This window comes from Chinchilla lanigera, unplaced genomic scaffold (genome assembly GCF_000276665.1).
Source record: "Chinchilla lanigera isolate Chin_1 unplaced genomic scaffold, ChiLan1.0 scaffold00041, whole genome shotgun sequence".
Lineage (NCBI taxonomy): Eukaryota > Metazoa > Chordata > Mammalia > Rodentia > Chinchillidae > Chinchilla > Chinchilla lanigera.
The window spans coordinates 556,879-578,763 of NW_004955442.1; the positions used below are offsets into that span (position 1 = coordinate 556,879).

Here is a 21,885-nt window from a genome sequence, read left to right on the forward strand (position 1 = left end):
AGGATGCACCCCCTTCTCTCCACCTCAGGTCCTTCTGAGCACCACACGTGTATTGTCTGGGCACAGACCTCTGAAACAGTCTGAGGCCAAGAGCCTTTCTCAGTGGGCAAGGGAGACCCCAGGATGCCCTGGACTCAGCTGGAATCCCAACAAAATATCAACAAAACCCAGAGTACAAATCCATATTCCAGCATTTCCACAGGGATCCCTCCTGCCCCTTGCGCCAGCTGAGTTTCTGACAAACCTATTCTTTCTTTAGTTGCATTTTATAAATCTTAAACCTTGACACCACATCAGTACTCTTAAAGGCCATTGGATATGAGAAACCACAGAGCAGTGAAGGCAACCCTATTTTCTCTGCTTGGCTACCATCTTTCATATGGGTACACTTTTAGAGTTGCCTCAGTTATTTTGGAAGTGGGAAGGATGGCGATAGAGAATTTAGTTATGAAATGTAGCAAGTTGGGTCTGTTGTTAGACAAAGAGTCTCCCGAATCTGGTCTTGACCATCTTGGGTCCACTTGGCAATGAATAGCTTTGACTCAGTAGGGGTCTGTAGAAGTGTGGCTTACACCCACTGACAGCACATGCTTCAGACAGAGAGCTATCGGACCTGTCCACGCAGTCCTGTCTAGGATGGGATTTTCATCTAAGAACCTGGGTCCTCATCTAGTCCCCAAGATTCACAGAACAGGTCCATCATGGCCATCACGACTTCCGAGGCCCTATCCTGTGGATCCCATTTACACATGGGGGATATAGATACAGTGTAGCCAAATGCTCTTTCCTCAGATGCTCTGCCCTATACTACTGTTTCTGAAGTGCTAATCAGCCCCTGGTCTCAGCTCTTTCCAGGAATCATTATTTCACTGACTCCTCATGAACAACTCCATGAGGTAGAAATGAATTTGCTCATTTTCCAGGGGAGAAATCTGAGGCTCAGAGAGGTGCTGTAACTTGCAGTACATTTGCCATCAGCAAATAAGTAGGGAATCAGGATAAAACCCATGTCTAAAACTCCAGAGCCTCTGGCTTTACTCCCTCCACCACTGCACTCATAACTGATGCATACGTGTAAAGTGGAGGTATTTCTTTCCCCTCCACTAAAAGTTGTCATTCAACCAAGGATACATCTTAGAGCTGATGGCGTCTAAGAATCAGGAAATTATAAGATGGGTCCAGAAAGCCCTCATGATATGTGTTTGGCCTATTTTGAGGAGGTTTTCGGATGTAGGTGTTGTCTTTACTTTCTGGCCAGGTATCCACGACACATGGCCTGGAAAGCCATGATGACATCCGTGATCTTCAAGTCTCGCTCCTCTTCCAGGTGAGCCAGGACCCCAGTGCGGAAGAAGATTTTGCTTTGTCCAATCCTGTACAAGTTGGGATCGAGTTCCAGGGCTTTGATCTGCAGAGGGAGGAGGAAAGAGAAGAGTTCCAATTTTCAATGGGGCCATTTGGCCAGTGGTGACATATGTTAAAGAACGGTCCCACCCAGCAAGTGTCAGGGAGACCCAAGGCCCAGAGGTTGGAGCAGGGTTTCTGGGGAGAGTCTCGGGCTGGGCTCACCATGAGGATGCAGGCCTGCTTCCCATCCATGAAGCCTTTGGGAATAGCATTTGCTGCCAGGATCTCATAGCTTCAAACACAAGGCAGAAGTCACCAAGCACATCCCCATCACTCTTTCCACCCAGCCCATCACCCGTTGGCCCCCTGGACTCACCGTTGGCGGAACTCTTGGAAGACAATCCTGTTGGGGAAGCCCTGGCGGCAGATGCGGATGCCCTCCAACACGCCATTGCACCGCAGCTGCTCCAGCACCAAGAAGGCATCCAGTTTGCCGGACTGCAATGGCAGAAGAGGACAGAGGCCACTGAGCTGGGACCCAGGGAACAGCAAGCCCCAGACGCACATTGCCAGGCCGTAGGGTACTCACAGAGGCACCAGGTGTGGCTTGGCTGAGGGGGAGGGCACCACTGTGTGCCTTCTCTGTGTTTCCGTCCCTTTTCACTGGCACTATTTGTCCCATGATTTCACTTGTACTTGGTGCTACTAGCATCCCCTGGTTACAAACTGTAGCTCTTCCTCGGCAACCCCTTCCTCACTTCCTGTTCATCACGCATTCTGTACTACCTACCTCCCAAATCTGCTCTAATTTGCCCATATTTCCGTGGCCCGCTACCATCTGCTACCTGGACAACCACAGCAGCTTTGCACCTGGTTTTCTCCCTCCTGTCCTGCCTCCTTCTCCAGTCACCTCATCCCATCTAAAATATAAACCTGATCAAGACTTCTTCTGCTTAAACTCCCCTACGGCTCCCTACAAACAGGAGGCCAAGATCTGGTCCACACATAAGAACTCCATGATCAAGCCCATACCTGCACACGCAGTCGCAAATCTTCCTAATCCCTGCCTCACACCACATGCCACATGAAATGTCCTACCTACCATTTTCTTGCCTGGACCCTTCATTTCTCACCTCTACACTGTTGTTTATCCTGGGCCTCTGCTTAGGATGCCCTTTTCTCACACACACTTCACCACATTGATGCCTGCTTATTCTTCTCATTTGTGTTCTCTACAAAGCTTCCTCTGAGCCCTGAGGTTGGCACAGGAGCCCTGGCTCAGGTGTTCTTAAAATTTACCACTGTGATTATCAGCTTGTGCTGGGATCTCCCACCACCTCAGCACCACGGACAGGTCATTCTGTCAGTGAGGACAGGTCGTTCTGCCTGGTGGGAGCATGCTCTGCACTGCAGGATGCTTAGCAGCCTCCCTGATCTCCACCTACTAGACGCTATATTAGTCCCCTTCCAGTAGTGACAACTGACTTCTTCAGTTTTTCCAACACTGTGTCCCGAGTACCTGGCACAAATAGCAGCTCAGTAAATATTTATTGGAATAAAGAAAGAGCAAGTGGGTTAGTCCCTTCAACAGCTCATAGCTGGACAGCCTAGATATACTGCCTTCCTCCCTTGCCTTCTTTTGCCTCTAGGAATAGGGAGTAGGCCCCCAAATTCAGACAACGTCTTATTCGAGGCAGATGGAGCCCTGAGGTAGGCAGTGGATGGGTCAGGGTCAGCCTTCTCCTACCCCTCCTACCCTGGTTGGCCTCAGGGCCTCCCAGAACCCTTCCCTACAGTCCCCTGATGACATCTCGGGGAACATCCTGAGCCCTGTGGGCAGCCCTGGGCCAGGAGCCTGGGAGTGGGGGCCTTACCCTCTTCTCATGGTTGGGGATGATGCAGCGCACAAAGTTGGGCGTAGTGTTGCGCAGTGTGGTCATCAGCTTGCCCAGCTGCTCCTTATACAGCTGCCCCACTGTGCGGAACATACCCTTCTTGGTCTTGGAGGCGCTGGGCATTGAGCTCTCTGTCATCTTGGCCATCTGGTCCAGCCCCACGATGCGGTCCACTGGGAGGCACATGAAGTGTGGCGTCAGCCTCCTGCCCAGCCAGGGCCCCTCCACCCTGCAACAACTGGAGGACTGGGCCACAGGGCAGCAAGCGAGGCTCTCCTGTTGGGGATACTCTTTGGGAGACTCCAGGGATTCTTGAGGGGTACCACCCCATCTTCTCGTCCAGAAAGCAGTGCTTTCACCTCCAGCAGGAGTAGGACATGTGGGGGAGGTGGCCTTTTAAATATTGTCCATGTGGGGATCCAGAGAGTGCCTGAGTGATGGGAAAGACAAATCTCCCCTGCTCTCATCATGGAGGCTTGGGAGCTAATTGTGTTCTTGCTCCTGATTCACTGAGTAGCCCTGGCTTGGGGTCATATTGTGCCTCAGTTTTCCTTTCTATAAAATGGCAGCAATAACATCATCTGCCCCCAGGACAGGAAAAGCAAGTGAGATATGCAAAGTGCTCATCTCCCTGTCCACCTTTAATTCACTCTCTATCCACAAATATTTATTGAAAACCTACTATATACCAGGCTTTAAGGATGCTATAAACCAAAGACTGCTCACATAGCATATATCCTATGGGAGGAGACAGACAACAGTCATGTAAACACATAGTATTTCAGGTGTGATATATGCTTAGAAAAATAAAGATGCCAAGTATGGTGGGTGGCACATGCCTATAATCCTAGTACTCTGGGAGGCTGAGACAGGAGGATGGCAAGTTTGAATCTGGCATGGGAAGTTCAGTGAATTAGTGAGAACTTGTCTCAAAATATTCTTAAATAAAAACAAAAATTAAAGAAGGATAATGGGGAGAGATGGGGCTCTCCAGTAGACAGGGTGATGGGGGTAGTTTCTGTCTGATAAGCTGATAGCCAAGCAGAGATCAGAAACAAGTGAGTGACCACATAGGTACCCAGGGTACAAGTGCTCTAGGCACAGGGCACAGCAAACACTCAGAGGTAGAATCTGGTATATTAGTCAGTGCTCAACAAAATGGGCATTGGTGATATTATTACTACATAGATTCTTTTGGGGGGAACAGTATGAGAATCTAACTCAAAATCTCACACTTGTCAGGCAGGCGCTGCACCACTGAGCTAAATCCCTAACCCTACACGGGTTCTTTTTCCTCCAGAATGGAATGAAAGACTCCCAGCAGCCCAGCAGGTGCTGCACCTGCCACGCCCCACCTCTGGCCTTAGACTGCACCGTTTCTGCACACCTTGCAGGCAGAGAGCATGCACTAGCAACTCCACTTGATGCTCAGTCCCACAAGCCTGCAGGCTCACGTGAGGGAAATGCCCGGCCAGGCTCATCAGGAGACCTGGCAGCAGGTTTACCCAGGTTAGATGTTGTGGATCAGGCCCAGGGCCTGGCACATGGTTGCCCTCTGCCATTGCTGGCAGAGCTGGCCTTGCCTTGGGGCCATGCCCTAAATAAGGGAGGCCAGTCCTTAAATTGCAGGCCCAAGAGTGCCACGGGCTAGGGGACTAAGAGCCAGAGCCAAGGCAGTCGATTCCCCAACCCTGACAGTCACCACAACCATACTTCACTCAGACTGTCTGCTTGCTGGCTCTCAAAGGCAGCCAGAGAGCAATCCCCAGACCAACAACACCTGCGAATGTGTTAGAAATGCAGATTCCCAGGCCACTCTGCCCTACCGACTCAGTGTCTGAGCAGACAGGGTTTGGCAGGGGATCCTGAAGCTGGCTCGAGTATGAGCTCCACTGGTCTAACACGAACGGCTTAGGTGAGGTGGGAGCTGTTATGGTCTTTTCAGTCTACACCGGAGCTTAACCACGTCAAGTGACTTGTCCAAGACCCCACAGCTAGTACACAGCAGAGACTGAATGATGTGAAGTCCTGCACTCGAACTGGGACAAAACTGTCCCAGCTCACCGTGCCTGGCACACTATTTCTTCCCATGACCACGTAGTCCTGACTGCCGGACCCAGGCATGAGGTGGAGGGGCTCAGCTGCCACACGGAAGAAGACAGTGACTGTTTCAACATGACATCGCCAGCCCATGCCAACATGGTCCTCTCTCCACTTCCATGCACAGAGGGTGATTCCCAAAAAGGGGCACTGGGAAGAGGGGGAGGACCCGGGTGTTCGACCCTCAGTGGGAAGGGCCTCACCATCCTTCCACAAGTCAGCCACAAATTTGTCTGAGGAAGCGTTGAGGAGGGAGGTCACATTGTCGTTCAGCGGGTCCATGTTCTTGGTCAGCCAGGCACTAGCATTGTAGTCCACCTGTCAAGAGCCACCCCATCGGTCAGATAAGCCTGCTTCAGTCAGATACTAAAGGAGAGATCAAGTCCTCCCCATCTTCTCCCAGGTCTTGTGAAGTCAGAGAGAAAATTACATTTGTGGCGGCAATGATGGATCTCCACAGACACCAGGAAGAGACCAACATTAGTGCAGTACTTTCAAGGAATCTGTGCACAATAGGACACTAACAGATGGTAGCCACTGCTGGGAGAGCCTCTGTATTCCACACACCCTCCTAATTACCCTCTCCTCTGGCATTCCTCTCTCCAGAGCCTGCCACAATGCCCATGAGTTCAGAAAAAGCCAAAGAAGGGTCGAGTGGTGGCAAGTCCCTTCCTAACCTCCCCTTCACCCAGAAAAGGCTTGACAACAGTCTTAGCTTTAAAATTAAGTATGGGATCTTCTTTCCCACACTCCAATAAGACTATTTTTATAACATGAAGATTTTGATATATGGATGTACAGAACAAGGGTCTGTTTGAACATCCTGACCTGAACACTGAGAGTAACCAAAGCCTAAAGTTAGTTACTGTGCTTATGAAAGGAAAGAAATGGATAAAGCAGGTCTACTGGGTTATTATGGGATATGGGTTGTTACAATAATGGCTAAGCCTGATCTGAGAAGAGACTGGAAAACACTTCTAAAGTTGGGAAAATGAAAGTATTATCTCTATATGATTAAAGGAACATGTGCTCCCTTGAATATAAAGTGGGAGTTGGGAGGCTTTTTTGATGAACAGCCTAGAGGATCAATATTTTCAGTTTGGTGAGCCATCTGGTCTTTGTCACTACTAAATTTTGCCCTTGTAATTTGAAAGCAGCTTCAGTATGTAAACAAATGGGTATGGCTGTGTTCCAATAAAACTTTATTTACAAAAACAAGCTGCAGGCCATATTTTGGCCCTTGGGCTGTATTTGGCTGGCCCCTGCTGTAGGGCATTATGTGTCCCCATGATTCAGTGGGGGTATTGGGGGGGGTCAATAAAACAATTCTGCAGGCCAGACTAAACCATGTCTTTTCCATGCTATCTAGGACATGCGTGTACCACAAGGCAAGATCCTCTATACTAAAAGCTAAGACATAATGATGAAGATGACAATGATAACAACAATGGTAAAGATGACAGCTATCATGAGTTTCCCCAGATGGAGCAGGTTGGCAATGGCAGAGAGATTTCTGTTAAACCCAAGAGTAGATCTGTTGGTCACCTGGTTCTAGCTGGACCTTCTTGTTGGGTTTACTTTGTAGCAGAGAGGATTTAGAGTCTATCCAAGAGACAGCAGCCTTGCCACCAGGGTTGAAATCTATTAGAGAAACTGAAACCCATCCCTCAGTTGATGCTTAGACACATATAGGACTTGAATGAGATTTGATTTGCTGCATGACTTTGGGAGTCCTAGCCAGTCCCCAGGTTCTGCTGTTCCCAAATTATTTCCACTCTGCCCATCTGCCTGGGTTCCCCTGGGATGGAGTATGCCCTAGGCCCGCTGTCTGGTACCTTCCCCGCATAGTGGATGATGGAGAATTCAGTTTTGTCTTTGAGCTGCTTGGGCTTCTGGAACTTGGGGTGGTTGCCCTGCTCTGAACATAGCTTTTCCACAAAAGACTTGTCGGTGGCTTTGGGGAACCAGCACTCCTCATCCAGCAGGGCCAGCACACCAGGAGGATTGTTCTGTGGAAGACAAGTAGGGCAGAGTCCAAGTGAGACCAGAGATCCCCCAGGCTTCAGGCTCACTAGGAAGAACCTGTCACCTAAACCCAGTGCATAAGAATCCCCAGGCTGCTGCCATAGTTACCTACATCTAAGATGGACTCCCGGTCCTATAACTGCAACTCCCAGAATCCTCAAAGTACCCTGAGGTCCACGAGTAGAACGGGGGTAGAAGGCTGCCGCCAACTAACCACAAAACAAATGTGTACCCCTGCCCCTAGTGCACAACACACATCACCACGAGGCTGCAAATCTTGGAGAATTTGTTGCTTTGCTTCCTTCTAAATTCACCTGTAATTTCTTTCAGTTAAGCATTTTCTTGTGGCTGGGAGGGTCTAAGCTAAGGTGCCAATAACATCACCAAATTTTCATATGCCATTTGCCTTTCTGGACTCAGCCTCGGTTTCCTGACTCTCCATCCAAAGCTGGCCTTCTCAGGAGTTTCAGTTGCACAGTTTGTATGGTTTCACAGCCTGTTCCTCCAGGAGGGAAGGGCTCATGTCTGTCTCATTCATAGTTACATCCCCAGTCCCTACAGCAGAAGCTCAGCCTAGAGTAGACACTCAGTAAATATTCGCTCAGCCAGCCAGGTTGGCAGTGCACCCCTGTAATCCTAGCACCCTGGGAGGCTGAGGCAGGAGGACTGTAAGTGTGAACCGAGCTGGGCAACCTAGCAACATAGCAAGACCCTGTCTCAAAATAAAAAAAATAAGAAAGGATGTAGCTCAGTGTGAAGGCCCTGGGTTCAATACCCCGTACCACAAAACAATAATATTAACAACCTGTCAACTATTATTAATTGTTCACTTACTATAGCTCTGGGAGTTTGGCATATATTAGTAAACAAAACAAAGACTCCAGTCTTTGGCAAAGAATGTATGGGAGTGGAGAAGTGAAGGAAGAAAGGAAGGAGGGGGACAGAATAAAAAATACCTTTAGGTTAACGCAAATGTGAGCTCACAAAGTCGCAAATTACAGCCTTTCGGGGCTCGGTGATCGGGAGCATGTGTCCTAGCCAGGCCGCGCATGCGCACTAGCGCGCCCACGCCCCCTGGGGACAGTCCCTCACCGGTCGCTCGATGAGCTCGATGCAGGGCTGCAGGTCAAGGCCGAAGTCGATGAAGTTCCATTCGATGCCCTCACGCTGGTACTCCTCCTGCTCCAGGATGAACATGGTGTGGTTGAACAGCTGCTGCAGCTTCTCGTTGGTGTAGTTGATGCACAGCTGCTCGAAGGAGTTCACCTGCACACGTGAAATGCGGCGGGGTGAGCACGAGGGAGGGAGCCACAGGGCTGCCCCTGCGAGCCGCCCTGCGGGCGCCTGATCTACACCTCAGCACCCGCCGCGGGGCCCCAGGAAGGCTCCCAGCGAGAGCGACACAGGCCACTAGGTGGCCTCACAGAGATCTGCGGCTGGACTAACCACACGAGGCGCGTTCTGGTCACCTTTTCACAGGTGGGGAAACGAGGCTCAGGGACACAGGAGTTCTGCTGTAGACATTTTGCATATCCATCGCTCTCGTGATTTTCTTTCTCTGACACTTCCTCCAACCATGGGAGTGGGCATAATAACCACAGTTATGCTACTTGAAATACTGTAAGAGTTTGAGAACAGCGCTTGGCTTGGAAGTGACCAAGTAACTAGGAGTCAGCGAGACTCTTGACCCAAGATTTTGATTGGAATTGTTAGGAAAAGAATGTCCTTCTCTGCTGCCAACAGAGCTGAGACCATGGAGCTGTGGCAAGCAGCTTGACACCATGAGGGGACAGCCGCTTGAGGGTGGAACCAGCATGGGAGGCAGAGGAGAGGTAACACATTAGGTCCTGCCTCCAGGAGCCAGCAGGACCTCCAGCTGTCCCAGTTACACAGATCTGACGCCCACGTTTCTAACCTTAACTAGATAGCTTCCTATTCTAAAGTGGCCAACTGCATGCTTTTCTCCAAAACAATAATTAAAGCCTCATCTCAAAGGACTGTGATTGTAGCTGTCATGATCCCACCAAGCTGTACCTCAAAGATCTCAAATCCGGCAATATCCAGGATGCCCAGGAAGGAAGCCCCTTGCCGATGGGTCTTGTCCAGGGCTTTGTTGACGCGGCTGAGGATCCAGCGGAAAAGGCGCTCGTAGGTGGCCTTGGCCAAAGCCTCGATAGCAAAGTCAGCCTGCAGTAGTAGTAAGCACAGTTATTCCCAGTAAGCTGCATTTCTGCGTGAGCCAGGCTGGAGGTTTGGATTTGTATTCTCCCCTTACCTTTAATCATTCCTCTAAAAAAGTAGATCACCTCTACAGCTAGCAGATAAGAAGGAGTAAAAGTGGTCAAACTTAAGGAATGAGTGTGTGGATAATGAAATATCCCCAGGCAGGGGGACTCTGGAAGCTGTTCTTCCAAGGATCCTCTAGGGCAGTCAGTCATTTCCACAGGTAAATCTCTAAGGGCATACTTTGTACCTACAACTAAGATATCATGGTGAGGTTGGGAGTGAGGGTCTTCACTGTTTTTGTTTAGCAGTGTGTCCTCAAAACCTGATACAGGACTGAGAATATTCTACTATTGGATAGATGAGGGATAAAGAGAAAATGGATGAATAAGTGGGTCGGAAGGTAGATAGGTGGGTGAGTGAATGGATGATTACATGGATGGGTAGAGGGATGGATGGATGGATGAGTGGATGTGTTGTTGCATGGGTGGATGGGTGAATAGATAGATAAGGGGATGGATGATGTTGGATGGGTGCTGGATGTGTGTGGATGGATGGATGAGTGTATGGATGATGGCGGGATAATGATGGTTAGGTTGATGGACTGATGGGTGGATAGGTAGGTATATGATTAAATGGGTGGATGGAGAGATGTGTGACGCATGGGTGGATGGATGGATGGATGGAATGTTCTGCTGGAATACATGGCAAAGGCATTATTACCTGTTCCTTTGTCTGAGCTTTCTGTACCACATCCCTTCCAACTTTGATACGTGGGGTCAGGATGGATCTGGTAAAATCTGTCACATTAATTCCCACAAGGTGGCAAACTTTCTGAGCAGCTAGAGGAGAAAAGAAGCATCTTGAGTGCATCACAAAAGAGAAGGCCAGAAAGAAAGGCACCCTACCCCATGCACATGTGTGACTGTGCATCCATGGGCTGCTCTTGGAGAAGGGGGGCCTAGGGTGGAGGCCTGAGTGACTTCTAAAGACCAGTCATTGGTGACCTCACCCTTAGTGTTTGCTCAGAGGCAATGCCAGCGTGGGCCAGAAGTATGCCTCAGTGTGGGGCTTAGGGTCAGGAAGGTCTAGGTGCAAGTCCTGGCTCCCTTCCTACCTCCAAATCATGTGACTATAGCTAAGCTATTTAACATCTTGACATCGTGTTTTCTTTTCCTTTGTAAGGGTCAGCAATTGAGTACCTTGTTGGGTCATCAACAGGATGAGGGTGGTACGAGGTAAAGTGCACAGAGGGCCTGCTGTTGTAATTATTCAGTAAATGTTTGCTCCATTGCTCTAGGACAGCGTCTCAGCACTGTTTGTATGGGGGTGTTGGGAACTGAATGAAATGGGTACCAGATAGTAGTTACAGGGAATGCTCTCTCTCTCCTTCTCTCTCTCTCTCTCTCTCTCTCTCTCCTCCCCCTTGTTCTTAGCTGGGGTGATTCTGTTCCCATAGGATATTTGCCCATGTGTGGGATATTTTTTTGTCACCGTAGGAGTGGGTATATTTCAAAAATGATCTAGACAATGACAAGTATTGAGGAAAAAGTACAAGGTGCAGACTTCTGTAAATTGCAAGCCCATCTACATTGCTCAGATACCCATCTGTGAGCACATAAAAGTAGACCAGGGGGGATGGAATAAAATACAGTTTGGTTGCTGGCTGATGCAGGTATAGGCAAGAGAATGAGCCTCACCTGGGAGGACAAGGGGACAGCAGTGTTACCCACGCTTACATTTTCCTTTTAACGATGAATAACCCTAACCCTAAATATATTCCCAAGCATCAATTATGGATAAAGGACACACGGGTCATTATAGTACTGTGTGTTTCTCTTCATTTAAAAACTTTAAAAATCCCTCATCAGCTGGTTTCTGCGCATGAGGGTTGCTGGTGTCACGCAGCAGTCTGTACCTGCACAGTGGGCAAAAAGCGAGTTTGGGTTGCTTTTCCCCGTCACTCTGCGAGGGCGCCGCTCATGTTCTTTCCCTGAAGGTCTCTCCTGGGAGTTGGCCATTTCCGTCTGCACTCGGGGAGTGCGGTGCACAAGGAAGGGCTAACGGGTGAGCCCCAAGGGCTGGGATAAGCCGCGAAATGCGTCACCTGGGCTGGTAGCTCAGGCCGCTGTGGACAAGAGCTGGCAAACTGGAAACCTGCAGTGGCCAGGGACCTTCTCAAAACCCAAAATACTGTATTCACAGATGGGGTTGTCAGACTGAGGCGGGCAATATCCCTAATGTACATTTCAGATAAAGAAGAAGACTTCTTTAGTATAATTCCAACCCAAATATGCTATGAGACCTATTTGCAATTTAAAAAGATCCATTGCTTATCTGAAACTCACACTTAACTTGACTCCTGCATCTTATCTGGAACCCGTCATTTTATTTTAAAGAGAAAATAACAAAAACAAAGACAAAAACAAAACAACACAAAAACTATAAAAACTACAGAATTTCAAAACAAGATGATAGGAAATCAACAATGGTTGTTGTATTACTTATTGTTATCTTCAGAGTAGTTGCTCAGATTGGAACCCCTCATTTGAGAGAAACTTGGGGTCTGTTTTCCCAATAAGACCACATGCGCCACCAGAAGGACTAGTGCTGGGGTGCACGCCTGGAACTCTGGCACTCTGGGAGGTCCAGGTAGGAGGATCACAAGTTCAAGCCCAGTCTGGGCAAATTTTAGCAAAACCTTGTCTCAAAATTTTTAAAAAATTAAAAAAGGGTTGTGATGTAGCTCAATGCTAAGGCTTTGGGTTTAATCCCCAGTAATGGAAAAAGAAAAAAAAAAAATTAAAAGAAATAGTCCGGTCTTTCTGATGTTGCCAGTGCCTAGTGTGCAGTAGGTGCTCAAGAAATATTGTTTAAACCAGTTGTAGTGATGCACACCTGTAATCCCAGCACTCTGGGAGAGTGAGGCAGGAGGACTGCAAGTCCAAGCCCTGCCTGGTAAACTAAATGACTTAGTGAGACCCTCTCTCAAAATACAAAATAAAATAAGAGCTAGGGACATAGCTCAATGTGAAGGCCTGGGGTTGAGTCCCCAGCATTGGGAGCAGAGAGACAAAGACTGGTTTAACAAGCAAATGTGTGGGAAGTTTCAGAAGAGACGAACCCTAAGGGTGATGGCAAACCTATGGCACCCGTGCTGCAGTGGGATGTTTGTATCATTGAAAGCTCTAAAAGGTTCACCATCACAGAACCCTAAGGATCTGCCCTAAAACACTGATTCAAGAACTTTTAGTAGTGAAAAGTTTGAAATAAACCAGCAAAGTCAGCAATGATAACCTAGTCCAGCTATTAGTATTACAGACACCCTTGCCCAGAGATGCACAAACCCCCAATCCATGGGCCATGTGTGTCCAGACCCCTAGTGGATGCCCAAAGTCATAGACGGTATGGAACCCTACACACATTGCTTTTTCCTACACAGACATACCTATAAACTAGGCACAGTAAGAGAATAACAGCATGAATTTATACTCAGACAGTGCCATTACAACAATATATTGCAGTGAAAGTTATATGAATGTGGCCTTTTGCCTGCAAGCTGTCTTCTTATACTGTACTGTATTTTTGGACCACACTTGATCACAGGTAACTGAATCTTCAGAAAGCAACACTGTGGATAAGGAAGACAATATTTCACCAGTGCCAGAATGTGACTCTCCTCCCATCCCAAAGCCATCAGTTATCAGGACTAGGTGGCAGGTACCTGTGTTATCTGGCATGGATGCCTGGTCTGTGTTTCTTTCCTTCTTGAAGACGATATTTCCCAGCTGGAGGACGGAGGACACCACTTTCAATATGGCTGAGGTGAGGAGAGAAGAGTAGACCAACAGCGTCAATATTGTCTATAGCTATTTGCAGGCGACAGTGGCCTAGTGGAACAGCTGTGTCAGACATCATATAACCTATATATACTGTCTGGCTTTACAGGGAATGTTTGCCAATTGTGCTGCAGAACAAGAAGAACGAATGACTTTCAGCTGCAGAGAACACACTTGACACCTCATAGACATGAAAGGCACCAGTCACAGACAAGAAGAGGCTGTACAAGTCCATTTATAGAAAACTCGAGAACAGGCAGAACAGTGCTGTTAGACACTAGTAACTCTTGTGCTGAGCTGGGGGAAGCTGCAGGAAGGGGCAACACGAAGCTCCTGGGGGCCGATGGTCTCCTACCCAAACAGGTGGTAGTTCCACAGGTGTGTTCCATTTATAAAAATTCACTGAACTGTTCATTTGGGACATACCCAATTTTCTAAATGTGATCATATGTCACTAGAGATTTAAAAAACCTGTGCTTAACACACTTCACTGCTCCTGTTAGCATGAAGAAGGCAGAATTGTTTTCCCCCCAGTTGTCCAGGTGGCTCCAGATAAACACATTGTGTTCCTTGGAACCTCCACACTCAGCCCATGTTAGCATTCTAATGGCTTCTGCATCAGAAATCTTTATGAGTCTATGAGGTCTGAAGAAGAGGGGGACCCGCCCTCATCATCTTGGAATTCTCAAAGCCTAGTCCAGAGTGCAGACAGATGTGAGCAAAGGAAGGAGCACGGATGAATTCACGGATGGGTGAGGACACAGGGTGCGTGGAGGAAAGATGGCCGGAGAGGTGGATGGATGACTGATGAGTGTAAATGCTCGGTGTAGATGAATGCAGAAATGAATCACCCAGAGTCCTGGTCTGCAAGAAGCCACTGCGCTCCATGACCAACCCCTGGAGATCCATCCTGCTCTGGTTCCCATGAGCCAGGGTTCTAAGGCCCTTCACAAGAGCTACCCTTCCCCCAAGGCGTCCCAGGTGCAGCTCAGCAGCAGAGTGCCCTGCTGTGGGCCCCTGCCCATACTTCCTGTCCATTCTGGCGGGAACCTTCCTTCCCCGTTCAAAGGGAAGGCAGCTGCTGGTGACGGGACATCGCTCCAACAATTTAACAATAACACCTGTGAAGGCGGCTTTGTAAGCGATCAGGTGCTGTATTCGTGTTTTTTAAAGTTCGGATTTAACCTAGGGATCGCTGAAAGGCCTGCAGAGCCCAGAGGAGAAGCCTAACTCAGGTTTCTTTATCTTGGCATTATTGAAATTTATGGCCAGAACATGCTTCCTCCTGTGCGGTAGCTAACATGTTTAGTGGCATTTCCGATCTTTCACCACTAGGTGGCAGTTGCGTTCTCCTTCCAGAGTTGTAACAACCAGAAGAAAAGTCTCCACTGGTTTACATGGACAGAGCAGACTCAGTAACTCTGGGGACTCAGAGGAGCCACAACTCCGTCTAAGCAGGCTATGATTCTTCTATTGCTGCCACAGGGCAGATGAGTCCAGTGTTGCTGGAATTTCTGATTTTTCCAAAGATGATGAAAGTGTAGAGTGTTATGTGAAATCTACCCATGTTTAAACATTGAGGGTCACTTTTAAAAAGTTTTGGAGGCTGTGGTGGCCAAATTTTCCCTCCTGTTGGACCAGGAGCCATGGCCCTGTGCTTTCTGGCACAGTTAATGTCATCACAGAAACGATCAGAGTGCTGATCGTGATACCCAGGTCAGAGAGATGAACTAAGGCAAAGAGTTAGTGACAGCAAAGTGCTCAATTAGAAAGGGCCACGTGAGCAGCAAAGGTGATGGCTGGCAGACTAGCGCAGGGTCAGACAGGCCTGGGCTCAGAGCCCAGCTTTGCCCTGCCGAGCTTCAGGTCCCCATCTGCAAAGTGGAGATGGTAACGGTATAGTTACTCCATGAAGTGTATGTCAGGGGAGAGGAGGTTTAAGCAAGGGGCAGGGCCCACGACAGCACTAAACAATGTCAGCCACCTGTAGGGGATAGCATGGGGGGTCCTCACAGACATGTCCACCTGGAACCTGAGCATGTGACCTTATTTGGAGAGAGCCTTTTAAAATGTAATCAGGAGAAGGCTCTCAAGGGGAGATCATCTCACATTACCTAGAGGGCCCTGAATCCAGTGCCAAGTGTCCTTAGACAAAAGAGAAAACTCACAATGGGGTAGGCGGTGTGTCAGGAAGCAGAGGTCAGAATGCTACAGCCACAAGCCAAGGAAAATGGACGATGCGCTCGGCAGGGCAGGTACAGGGCTGGGCCTGGCAAGAGAACTAGGCCTCTCCATACCCTGACCTCAGGCCTCTGGCTCCAGAACCGACAGAGAATGCATTTCTGATGGGTTTTTTGTTGTTGTTCTTTGGGGGCAGATGGGTCCTGGGAATCAAACTCAGGACCTTGTGCTTGCCAGGCAGGTGCTGCGCCACTGAGCTATATCCCCAGCCTGAATTTCTGATGTTTTAAGCCACCAATATAGTCATTAATCACAGTGGCCTTAGGAAACAAAGCCACCTCCCTATTGCTGAGAAACAGGAAATAGGGATTTGAGCATGGACATATAGCCTGGGAGGTACAGGACTGATGTGAACAACTTTTTAAAAAGCTTAATAGCTAGGAATTTACTCTAACTTATTAGAACCAGTCTAACCAGAGCATAACATTAGTGCTGTTATAGAAATTGTTTACGACAAAGGCCAGAGTGAATAGGGCTATCGAAATCTACCCTGCACATAAAAACATTCCTCCAACAATAACATGGATAGAACCTGGGAGAGGCGTCAGTGGTGAAAAACTGATGTCTGTGACATGAATCTCCACAGCCTGGGGAGGCTCTGCATGCCCTGATGCTGGAGCTTGGCACAGGGACTCAGATCCTGGCCCTGCTCTGGGCAGCTGTGTGACCTCACGTGGGGTACGAGCCTCCCTGGGCTTCTGCTTCACCATCTGAAGACCCATACACATCCCTGCCCACAGGACTGTCCCAAGGGCTGACCTACACCCAGGCAGTGCTCAATAAATAGTCACTACCTCCCTGCCACTGTTATTCCTGTCCTGAGCTTTCTATTGTTTTTTTGGTTTTGTACCGGGAATTAAACTCAGGACCTTGCACTTGCCAGGCAGGTGCTGTGCTGCTGAGCTATATCCCCGGCCCCCTGTCCTGAGCTTTGGTCTCTGTACCTGGTGAGTCCTGTTCCTTTACTCCCCACCCGCCCCTTCCCTCTCCCCTCCCATTTCCTTCCCTCTCCTTTCCCTCTCTTTCCTCAGAAGTCTCTGAAGTCCCTTGGGCTTTGGTGGCTCTGCAGCTGTTCCATGAGAGCAGAACTACTGGGGCAGGGAAAATCCTGGTCCCCTGGGACGCACTATGCTTCAGCCCGGGCCTGCCTCCCGCCTTCTCTGCCCCCAGCTGCTGGTCTGGGATGTGGAACCAGGTGCCACAGGCACAGTGGTCTAAGTCTGTCCTGCAGGCCCTGGTCACTCACACAGCATCTGAATACTGCTTTTGTATGTGTACTATCTGTTCCATTGTTTAGTTTTCTTCTTTGAATTCACTTACCTCTAGCTCCTTACGTTTATTTATAGGAAACTTGATCTTAAGTGAAATGTCAGCTTTACTTGCCCAAAATAGAGGCAGCTATAAAAGCAAATACTAGGAAAACAAACAAGAAATTTTAGGCCAATGCTTGGCCATGGCTAAGCTCCTGGGCCTGGGACCTGTTCTCTGTGGTTTGAAGGGCGATTAGCAAGTGTCAGAGAAGAGCTGAGGACCTAGTAAGTGCCAGACTGCCATTTTCTTTTTGAAATTCATCCAAAGAACAAAAAAGGAGCAGGAAAGGGAGACTTGTCTCAGGGTGCGATTTGCCATTCCTTCCTGCCCAGTAGTGGGAACTGTGCTCACAACGCCCGTTCCCTTCTTGCTTGAGTTTTTGTGTGGCCATGACACAGGTTATAAAAGGTTTTTGAAGGATTAAAAACTCTCTTTCCAGTGCCAGTTGTGATGGTATACACCTGTAGTCCAGCACTCAGGAGGCTGAGGCAGGAGAATTGTGAGTTCAAGATAAGCCTGGACTGTATAGTGAGACCCTGTCTCAAAACAAAATGATAAAAACAAAAGAACCCCTCCCTTCCTACAGACAAAATCATGGGCTTGGGCATTCCAGAGACCCAAAAATGAGCTCCAGTTGTACCAGCAACTTGCTGTGTGTCACTGGGTAAATTCCCTCACTTCTCTGTGCCTCCCTTTCCCCATGTACAGACTGAGAATAACAGATGCCTCCCAGCGGTGCTGAGATAGTAAATAAAGCATTTACCATATTACTAGTCACCAAGTGTCTCTGCTTTAAATATATTTTAAGCATTTCTAATGCTTTTCCAAAAACCTTTCAATTGTTTTCACAAGGACAATAATTTAATAAATCCTTTATCACATTTTAGTTTGTCCCAGTTTTGAACTATTTAAATAAAACTGCACTGAGCATTCTGGTATCTTAAGGGAGAAATGATTTAGCACATGTCTGGAACATAGCAAACACTTAATCATTACTTGTATTTTTTAAAAGAAAGATTAGAAGCGAAATTGACCCACATCCTGAATGAAATGCATCATACTTGCAGAGTCCACGGCACTGGAGTCTGGATGCCGGACCCTGGCCAGAAGCCACAGGCATGACCATCCATCCGCTGAGCCACAGAACCTTCTTGCTCTGGGTTCCAGGTTATCACTGAGGGGCTGTCCCTCCCCACGTGCTGCAGTTTAGCACTGAGCGACCTCCTGGGGCTGCAGAAGACCGTGGGAAGGGAGGGAAACTTCCACAGTCTTGCCCTCTACTCCCCAAAGAGATTAACCCTGATCGCTGGGGCACATCTGACCCAGGAGAAAAAGTGTTTCTGGAAGCACAGTGTTGGGACCAAGAATCTCCTTCTGAGCTGTCCCCTTGTTCTCAAGCCCAAGTGTCCCCTATTTCCAATGAGGCAGCATCGCCACCTCGGGCTCTAAGGCTCATTCCTAGAGCGCTCCACCCGCCCTCCCCAAGCTTTGCGCAGCCCTGCTAGCAGGAGTAGTTCAGCACCCTGCACATCAGCTGCAGCAAGGAGACTCCACCGAGAGACCAAGCAGAGAACCCACTCTGCACTTTGGGCATAAATCCTAAGGATGCACAGATTGCAACACAGCAATGCGGCTGTCAAAAAACAGCACCCTATGTAGGGACCAGGTAGCTGGAGGCACAGAGGACAAAAAAAAGCAGATTATAAAGAAATCTGAGCCCACAGAGCCTGCTGTACCTGAACCAGCATCCCTGAACTTTTCTACTTTAGGAGCAAATCATTTTCCTCCTTGTCTAAGCTAACCTGGCAACTGAGAAAGCCCTAACTTAGCCACTTGTCTAGAATGTTAATAAGCTGTCCACAGTGCAACTGGTTTTCTCTCTACTTTTCTTTTTAGGAAATGGGATCCAAAGCAGAGATCTGTCCCAACCACAGGAGAGCCCCAAGGAATCCCAGCAGGCTGCAAAGAGGAGTCAGGTCTCCCAGACCGTGGGACACCTACATAGCTGCTCTTCCTCACTGAAACCCATGATGGACATGGCCTCCAGCGTTTCCTGGAACATCTCATCATCCTGGGCGGCTGGGATGGGCACAAAGCCATTAGAGAGAAATGTGTAGTTGCTGAAGCCTTCCAGAAGCAGGTCACCTAGGAGAGGAAGAGAGAGAAGTAGTCAATAAGACATGTTTCTACTTCCTGAAGGACACAGGGACTGAGCCAATATAATTCTTCCCCTTTCTCAAGTCTCAGACAGTTTAAAATCTACGTCTTACATCATCATATTGTTGGCTTCACTGGTCATTGTTGGCCCCATATAGTGGTGCAGGCTGTGCACTGCTCCAGGGTGCCTGGCAGGTAAAATCCAACCTTATCCCCATTTGTAAGCTATACTCCATGACACAGGGTCACCTCTACCCAGTGGAAGGGGCACCTTTAGTCTTACTTTCCCAAAGGCCTTGGCTTCAAGAACAAAACTGTCTGAAGAGTTCTCTATTATTATTATTGTTATCATCATCATTATTATTATTACTGTCTATTTGAGACAGGGTTTCACTATGCAGTTCAGGGTGGCCTTGAACTCACTTTGTAGCCCAGCCTGGCCTTGAAATTCCCAGTAATCTTCCTGTTCAGCCTCCTGAGTGCTGGGTCCCTTATTGTTATTAAGTGGGTATTTGTTATATTTTTATCCAAGTCATACATATACATGAATTTAAAGAATCAATTTTCACAAAAAGGTTTATAATAAAAATGCAATTTTCAGCCATATTCCTTCTGCAATTATTACTTTAGTCTATAATAACTACGTTTTATCTCTTTTAGCTGTTACTTTTGGCAGTTACCACTATCTTTATATATAATGGATTTGCTATTACACTAGCATATATACAATAATGCTATACATATGTAAATAGGCTATTGCTGAGTGTGTCAAATTTAGGCATTATCATCTATGGACTTCCGGTTATTGTGGATGAAGTCTTAGCTCTCGATAATCTTCCCTTTCCTCAAATTATTTCTAGTTGAATCAGTAGGTAAGTCTTATATCCATGGTTAGCAAATCTGGCCCACTGCTTATTTTGTCAATAAAGTTTTATTGAGACACAGCCACCCCCATTTCCCTGTCTGCTTTCATGTTATAATGGCAGAGTTGAATGGCTATAATAGATACCACAGGGTTCTCAAAACCTAAAATGTTTACTCCCTGGCCCTTTAGCCAAAAGATTTGCCAACTCCTTGTTTATAGTATTACATCTATTAAAACTTGTGTTCTGTAAAGCCATGTTCTGTAGTTATACCCACTCTGTTGTGGTTTAGTATTCTTTTCCCCCAAAACATTTAGAATTACTTTTCTTTCTCATACCCTACTTGATTTCATTATGCCTCCAGTACACTGAATTTCCTCTTCCAAACATCTTTAATTAGGCTGGATTCCAAACACTCTTGGAGAGACATCAATAAAAAACTTTTCTTTTTTAAACCAAGGTCTTTTATGGGTCAAGTACCTTGGAAGCTACTTGGTAAACTTGAGATGAAATTAACCAAAGACACATGATAATTCCAGCTTTTGGGTTAAATGAAATCCCTGAGTCAAGTCACAAGGATTTGGGTCTTTACTAAGACTCTATTGTACAGAATATGGCTAGATTTACAAATATTTTATTCTAAGAACCAAGCCCCTTCCCAGCTCTATCACAGAGAACACTGTGGCTCCAGAAATTTTAGCATTGGTCTCATCCTTGCCCAATTTGTGGAAGACCAGAGACAGAGCACAAAACAACCCAAGTCAAGAGACAACCAAACTTCTCACTTTGGTGCCAAGTAGAGGCGAAAAGGACATAAACATTTTGTCCTCGGCTACCCCATGGTGGCCTACACTGTAACCACCAATTCACCATATTTACAGATGTATAACGTCTATTCAACACCCCCTTTTATCCAAAGGGGATATTTTACTTTGCTCCACCTCATACCTGATGTTCCAGAAAGTCAAGCATCAAGGAGATTTAAATAAAAACTAACAAACACTACTTCCTAGAGGCAGCGCTCTGCAACAACCCCGCCGCAGTAAAGACACATCCTTTCTGTAATTTTCTTAACCAAAATAACTCTGGGAACAAAACTGACACACACCAAAGCATGTATTTTTCCCGTACAATTTTAGACTTAGATTTATTACTAGAAGGCAGGCTCTACTCCACACCTGTCTTCACGGAGGCATCAAGCTTTTCACCCATGTGTTCTGCATATTCTTTTAAGAGATTACTGCATGCCCATAACTTCTAGCTCTGTACTGCAACTGTATTTCATTTATATAAAGTGTAAGTTTCATTTATGTGAAAAAATTTTTTTTGCACAACGGAGATCAACAAACCTCAGCACGCTGCCCATTTTAGTAAACGAAGTGGTACTGTAGCACAGCGGTACCACTCTGGTTTGTGTATTGCCTGTGGCTGCCTTTCCACAACCGTGCAGAGTTTAGTAGCTGTGACAGAAACTAGAGGTCTGAGTTTGTTGAGCTAAGGGTGTGCTGGAGTTGAAGAGCCCTTGCCTTGCCCGAGCCAGGCCCTGGCAGCACCATAAAAAAAGAAAAAGTTTGTTGACCTCTTACAAAGGTCACTTCAAAGTTACTTTCAAAACATTCGCCATGAAGAATCACTCATCTTTCAAATTCCTTATAAAATCAAGATGTATCACATGTACTTGTAAGTCTAACTGACAAATACAGGGCAATTGCTTTTCTGCCTTCTTCCAAGGCACAGACGGTGTCTAACTGGACTTGATTAATGATCTAATGTCTAATTGGAGTTGATGTCTACTATGTCACACAGTAGGCACTCAGTAAATGAAGATGAATGAACAAAGGCCACCCTCATGCACCAGAAGGAGATGAGTTGTGTATCTGCCAC

At 47.4% G+C, this 21,885-nt stretch overlaps 1 protein-coding gene across 7 annotated transcripts in view; it reads right to left on the reverse strand.

The window, feature by feature from the left end:
* Myh11 (myosin, heavy chain 11, smooth muscle) overlaps positions 1 to 21,885 on the reverse strand; it is a 115,936-nt gene that overhangs the window by 28,562 nt on the left and 65,489 nt on the right. For all 7 annotated transcript variants that reach the window (XM_013517839.1, XM_005391074.1, XM_005391067.2 and 4 more), the window contains 11 exons: positions 18,983 to 19,126; positions 13,315 to 13,410; positions 10,314 to 10,432; positions 9,402 to 9,554; positions 8,460 to 8,633; positions 7,178 to 7,351; positions 5,546 to 5,660; positions 3,222 to 3,415; positions 1,724 to 1,845; positions 1,570 to 1,639; positions 1,248 to 1,408 (listed from right to left, as the gene is read on the reverse strand). In XM_013517839.1, the coding sequence (XP_013373293.1) occupies positions 1,248 to 1,408; positions 1,570 to 1,639; positions 1,724 to 1,845; positions 3,222 to 3,415; positions 5,546 to 5,660; positions 7,178 to 7,351; positions 8,460 to 8,633; positions 9,402 to 9,554; positions 10,314 to 10,432; positions 13,315 to 13,410; positions 18,983 to 19,126 (1,522 nt within the window). The remainder of the gene's footprint in view (positions 1 to 1,247; positions 1,409 to 1,569; positions 1,640 to 1,723; positions 1,846 to 3,221; positions 3,416 to 5,545; positions 5,661 to 7,177; positions 7,352 to 8,459; positions 8,634 to 9,401; positions 9,555 to 10,313; positions 10,433 to 13,314; positions 13,411 to 18,982; positions 19,127 to 21,885) is intronic.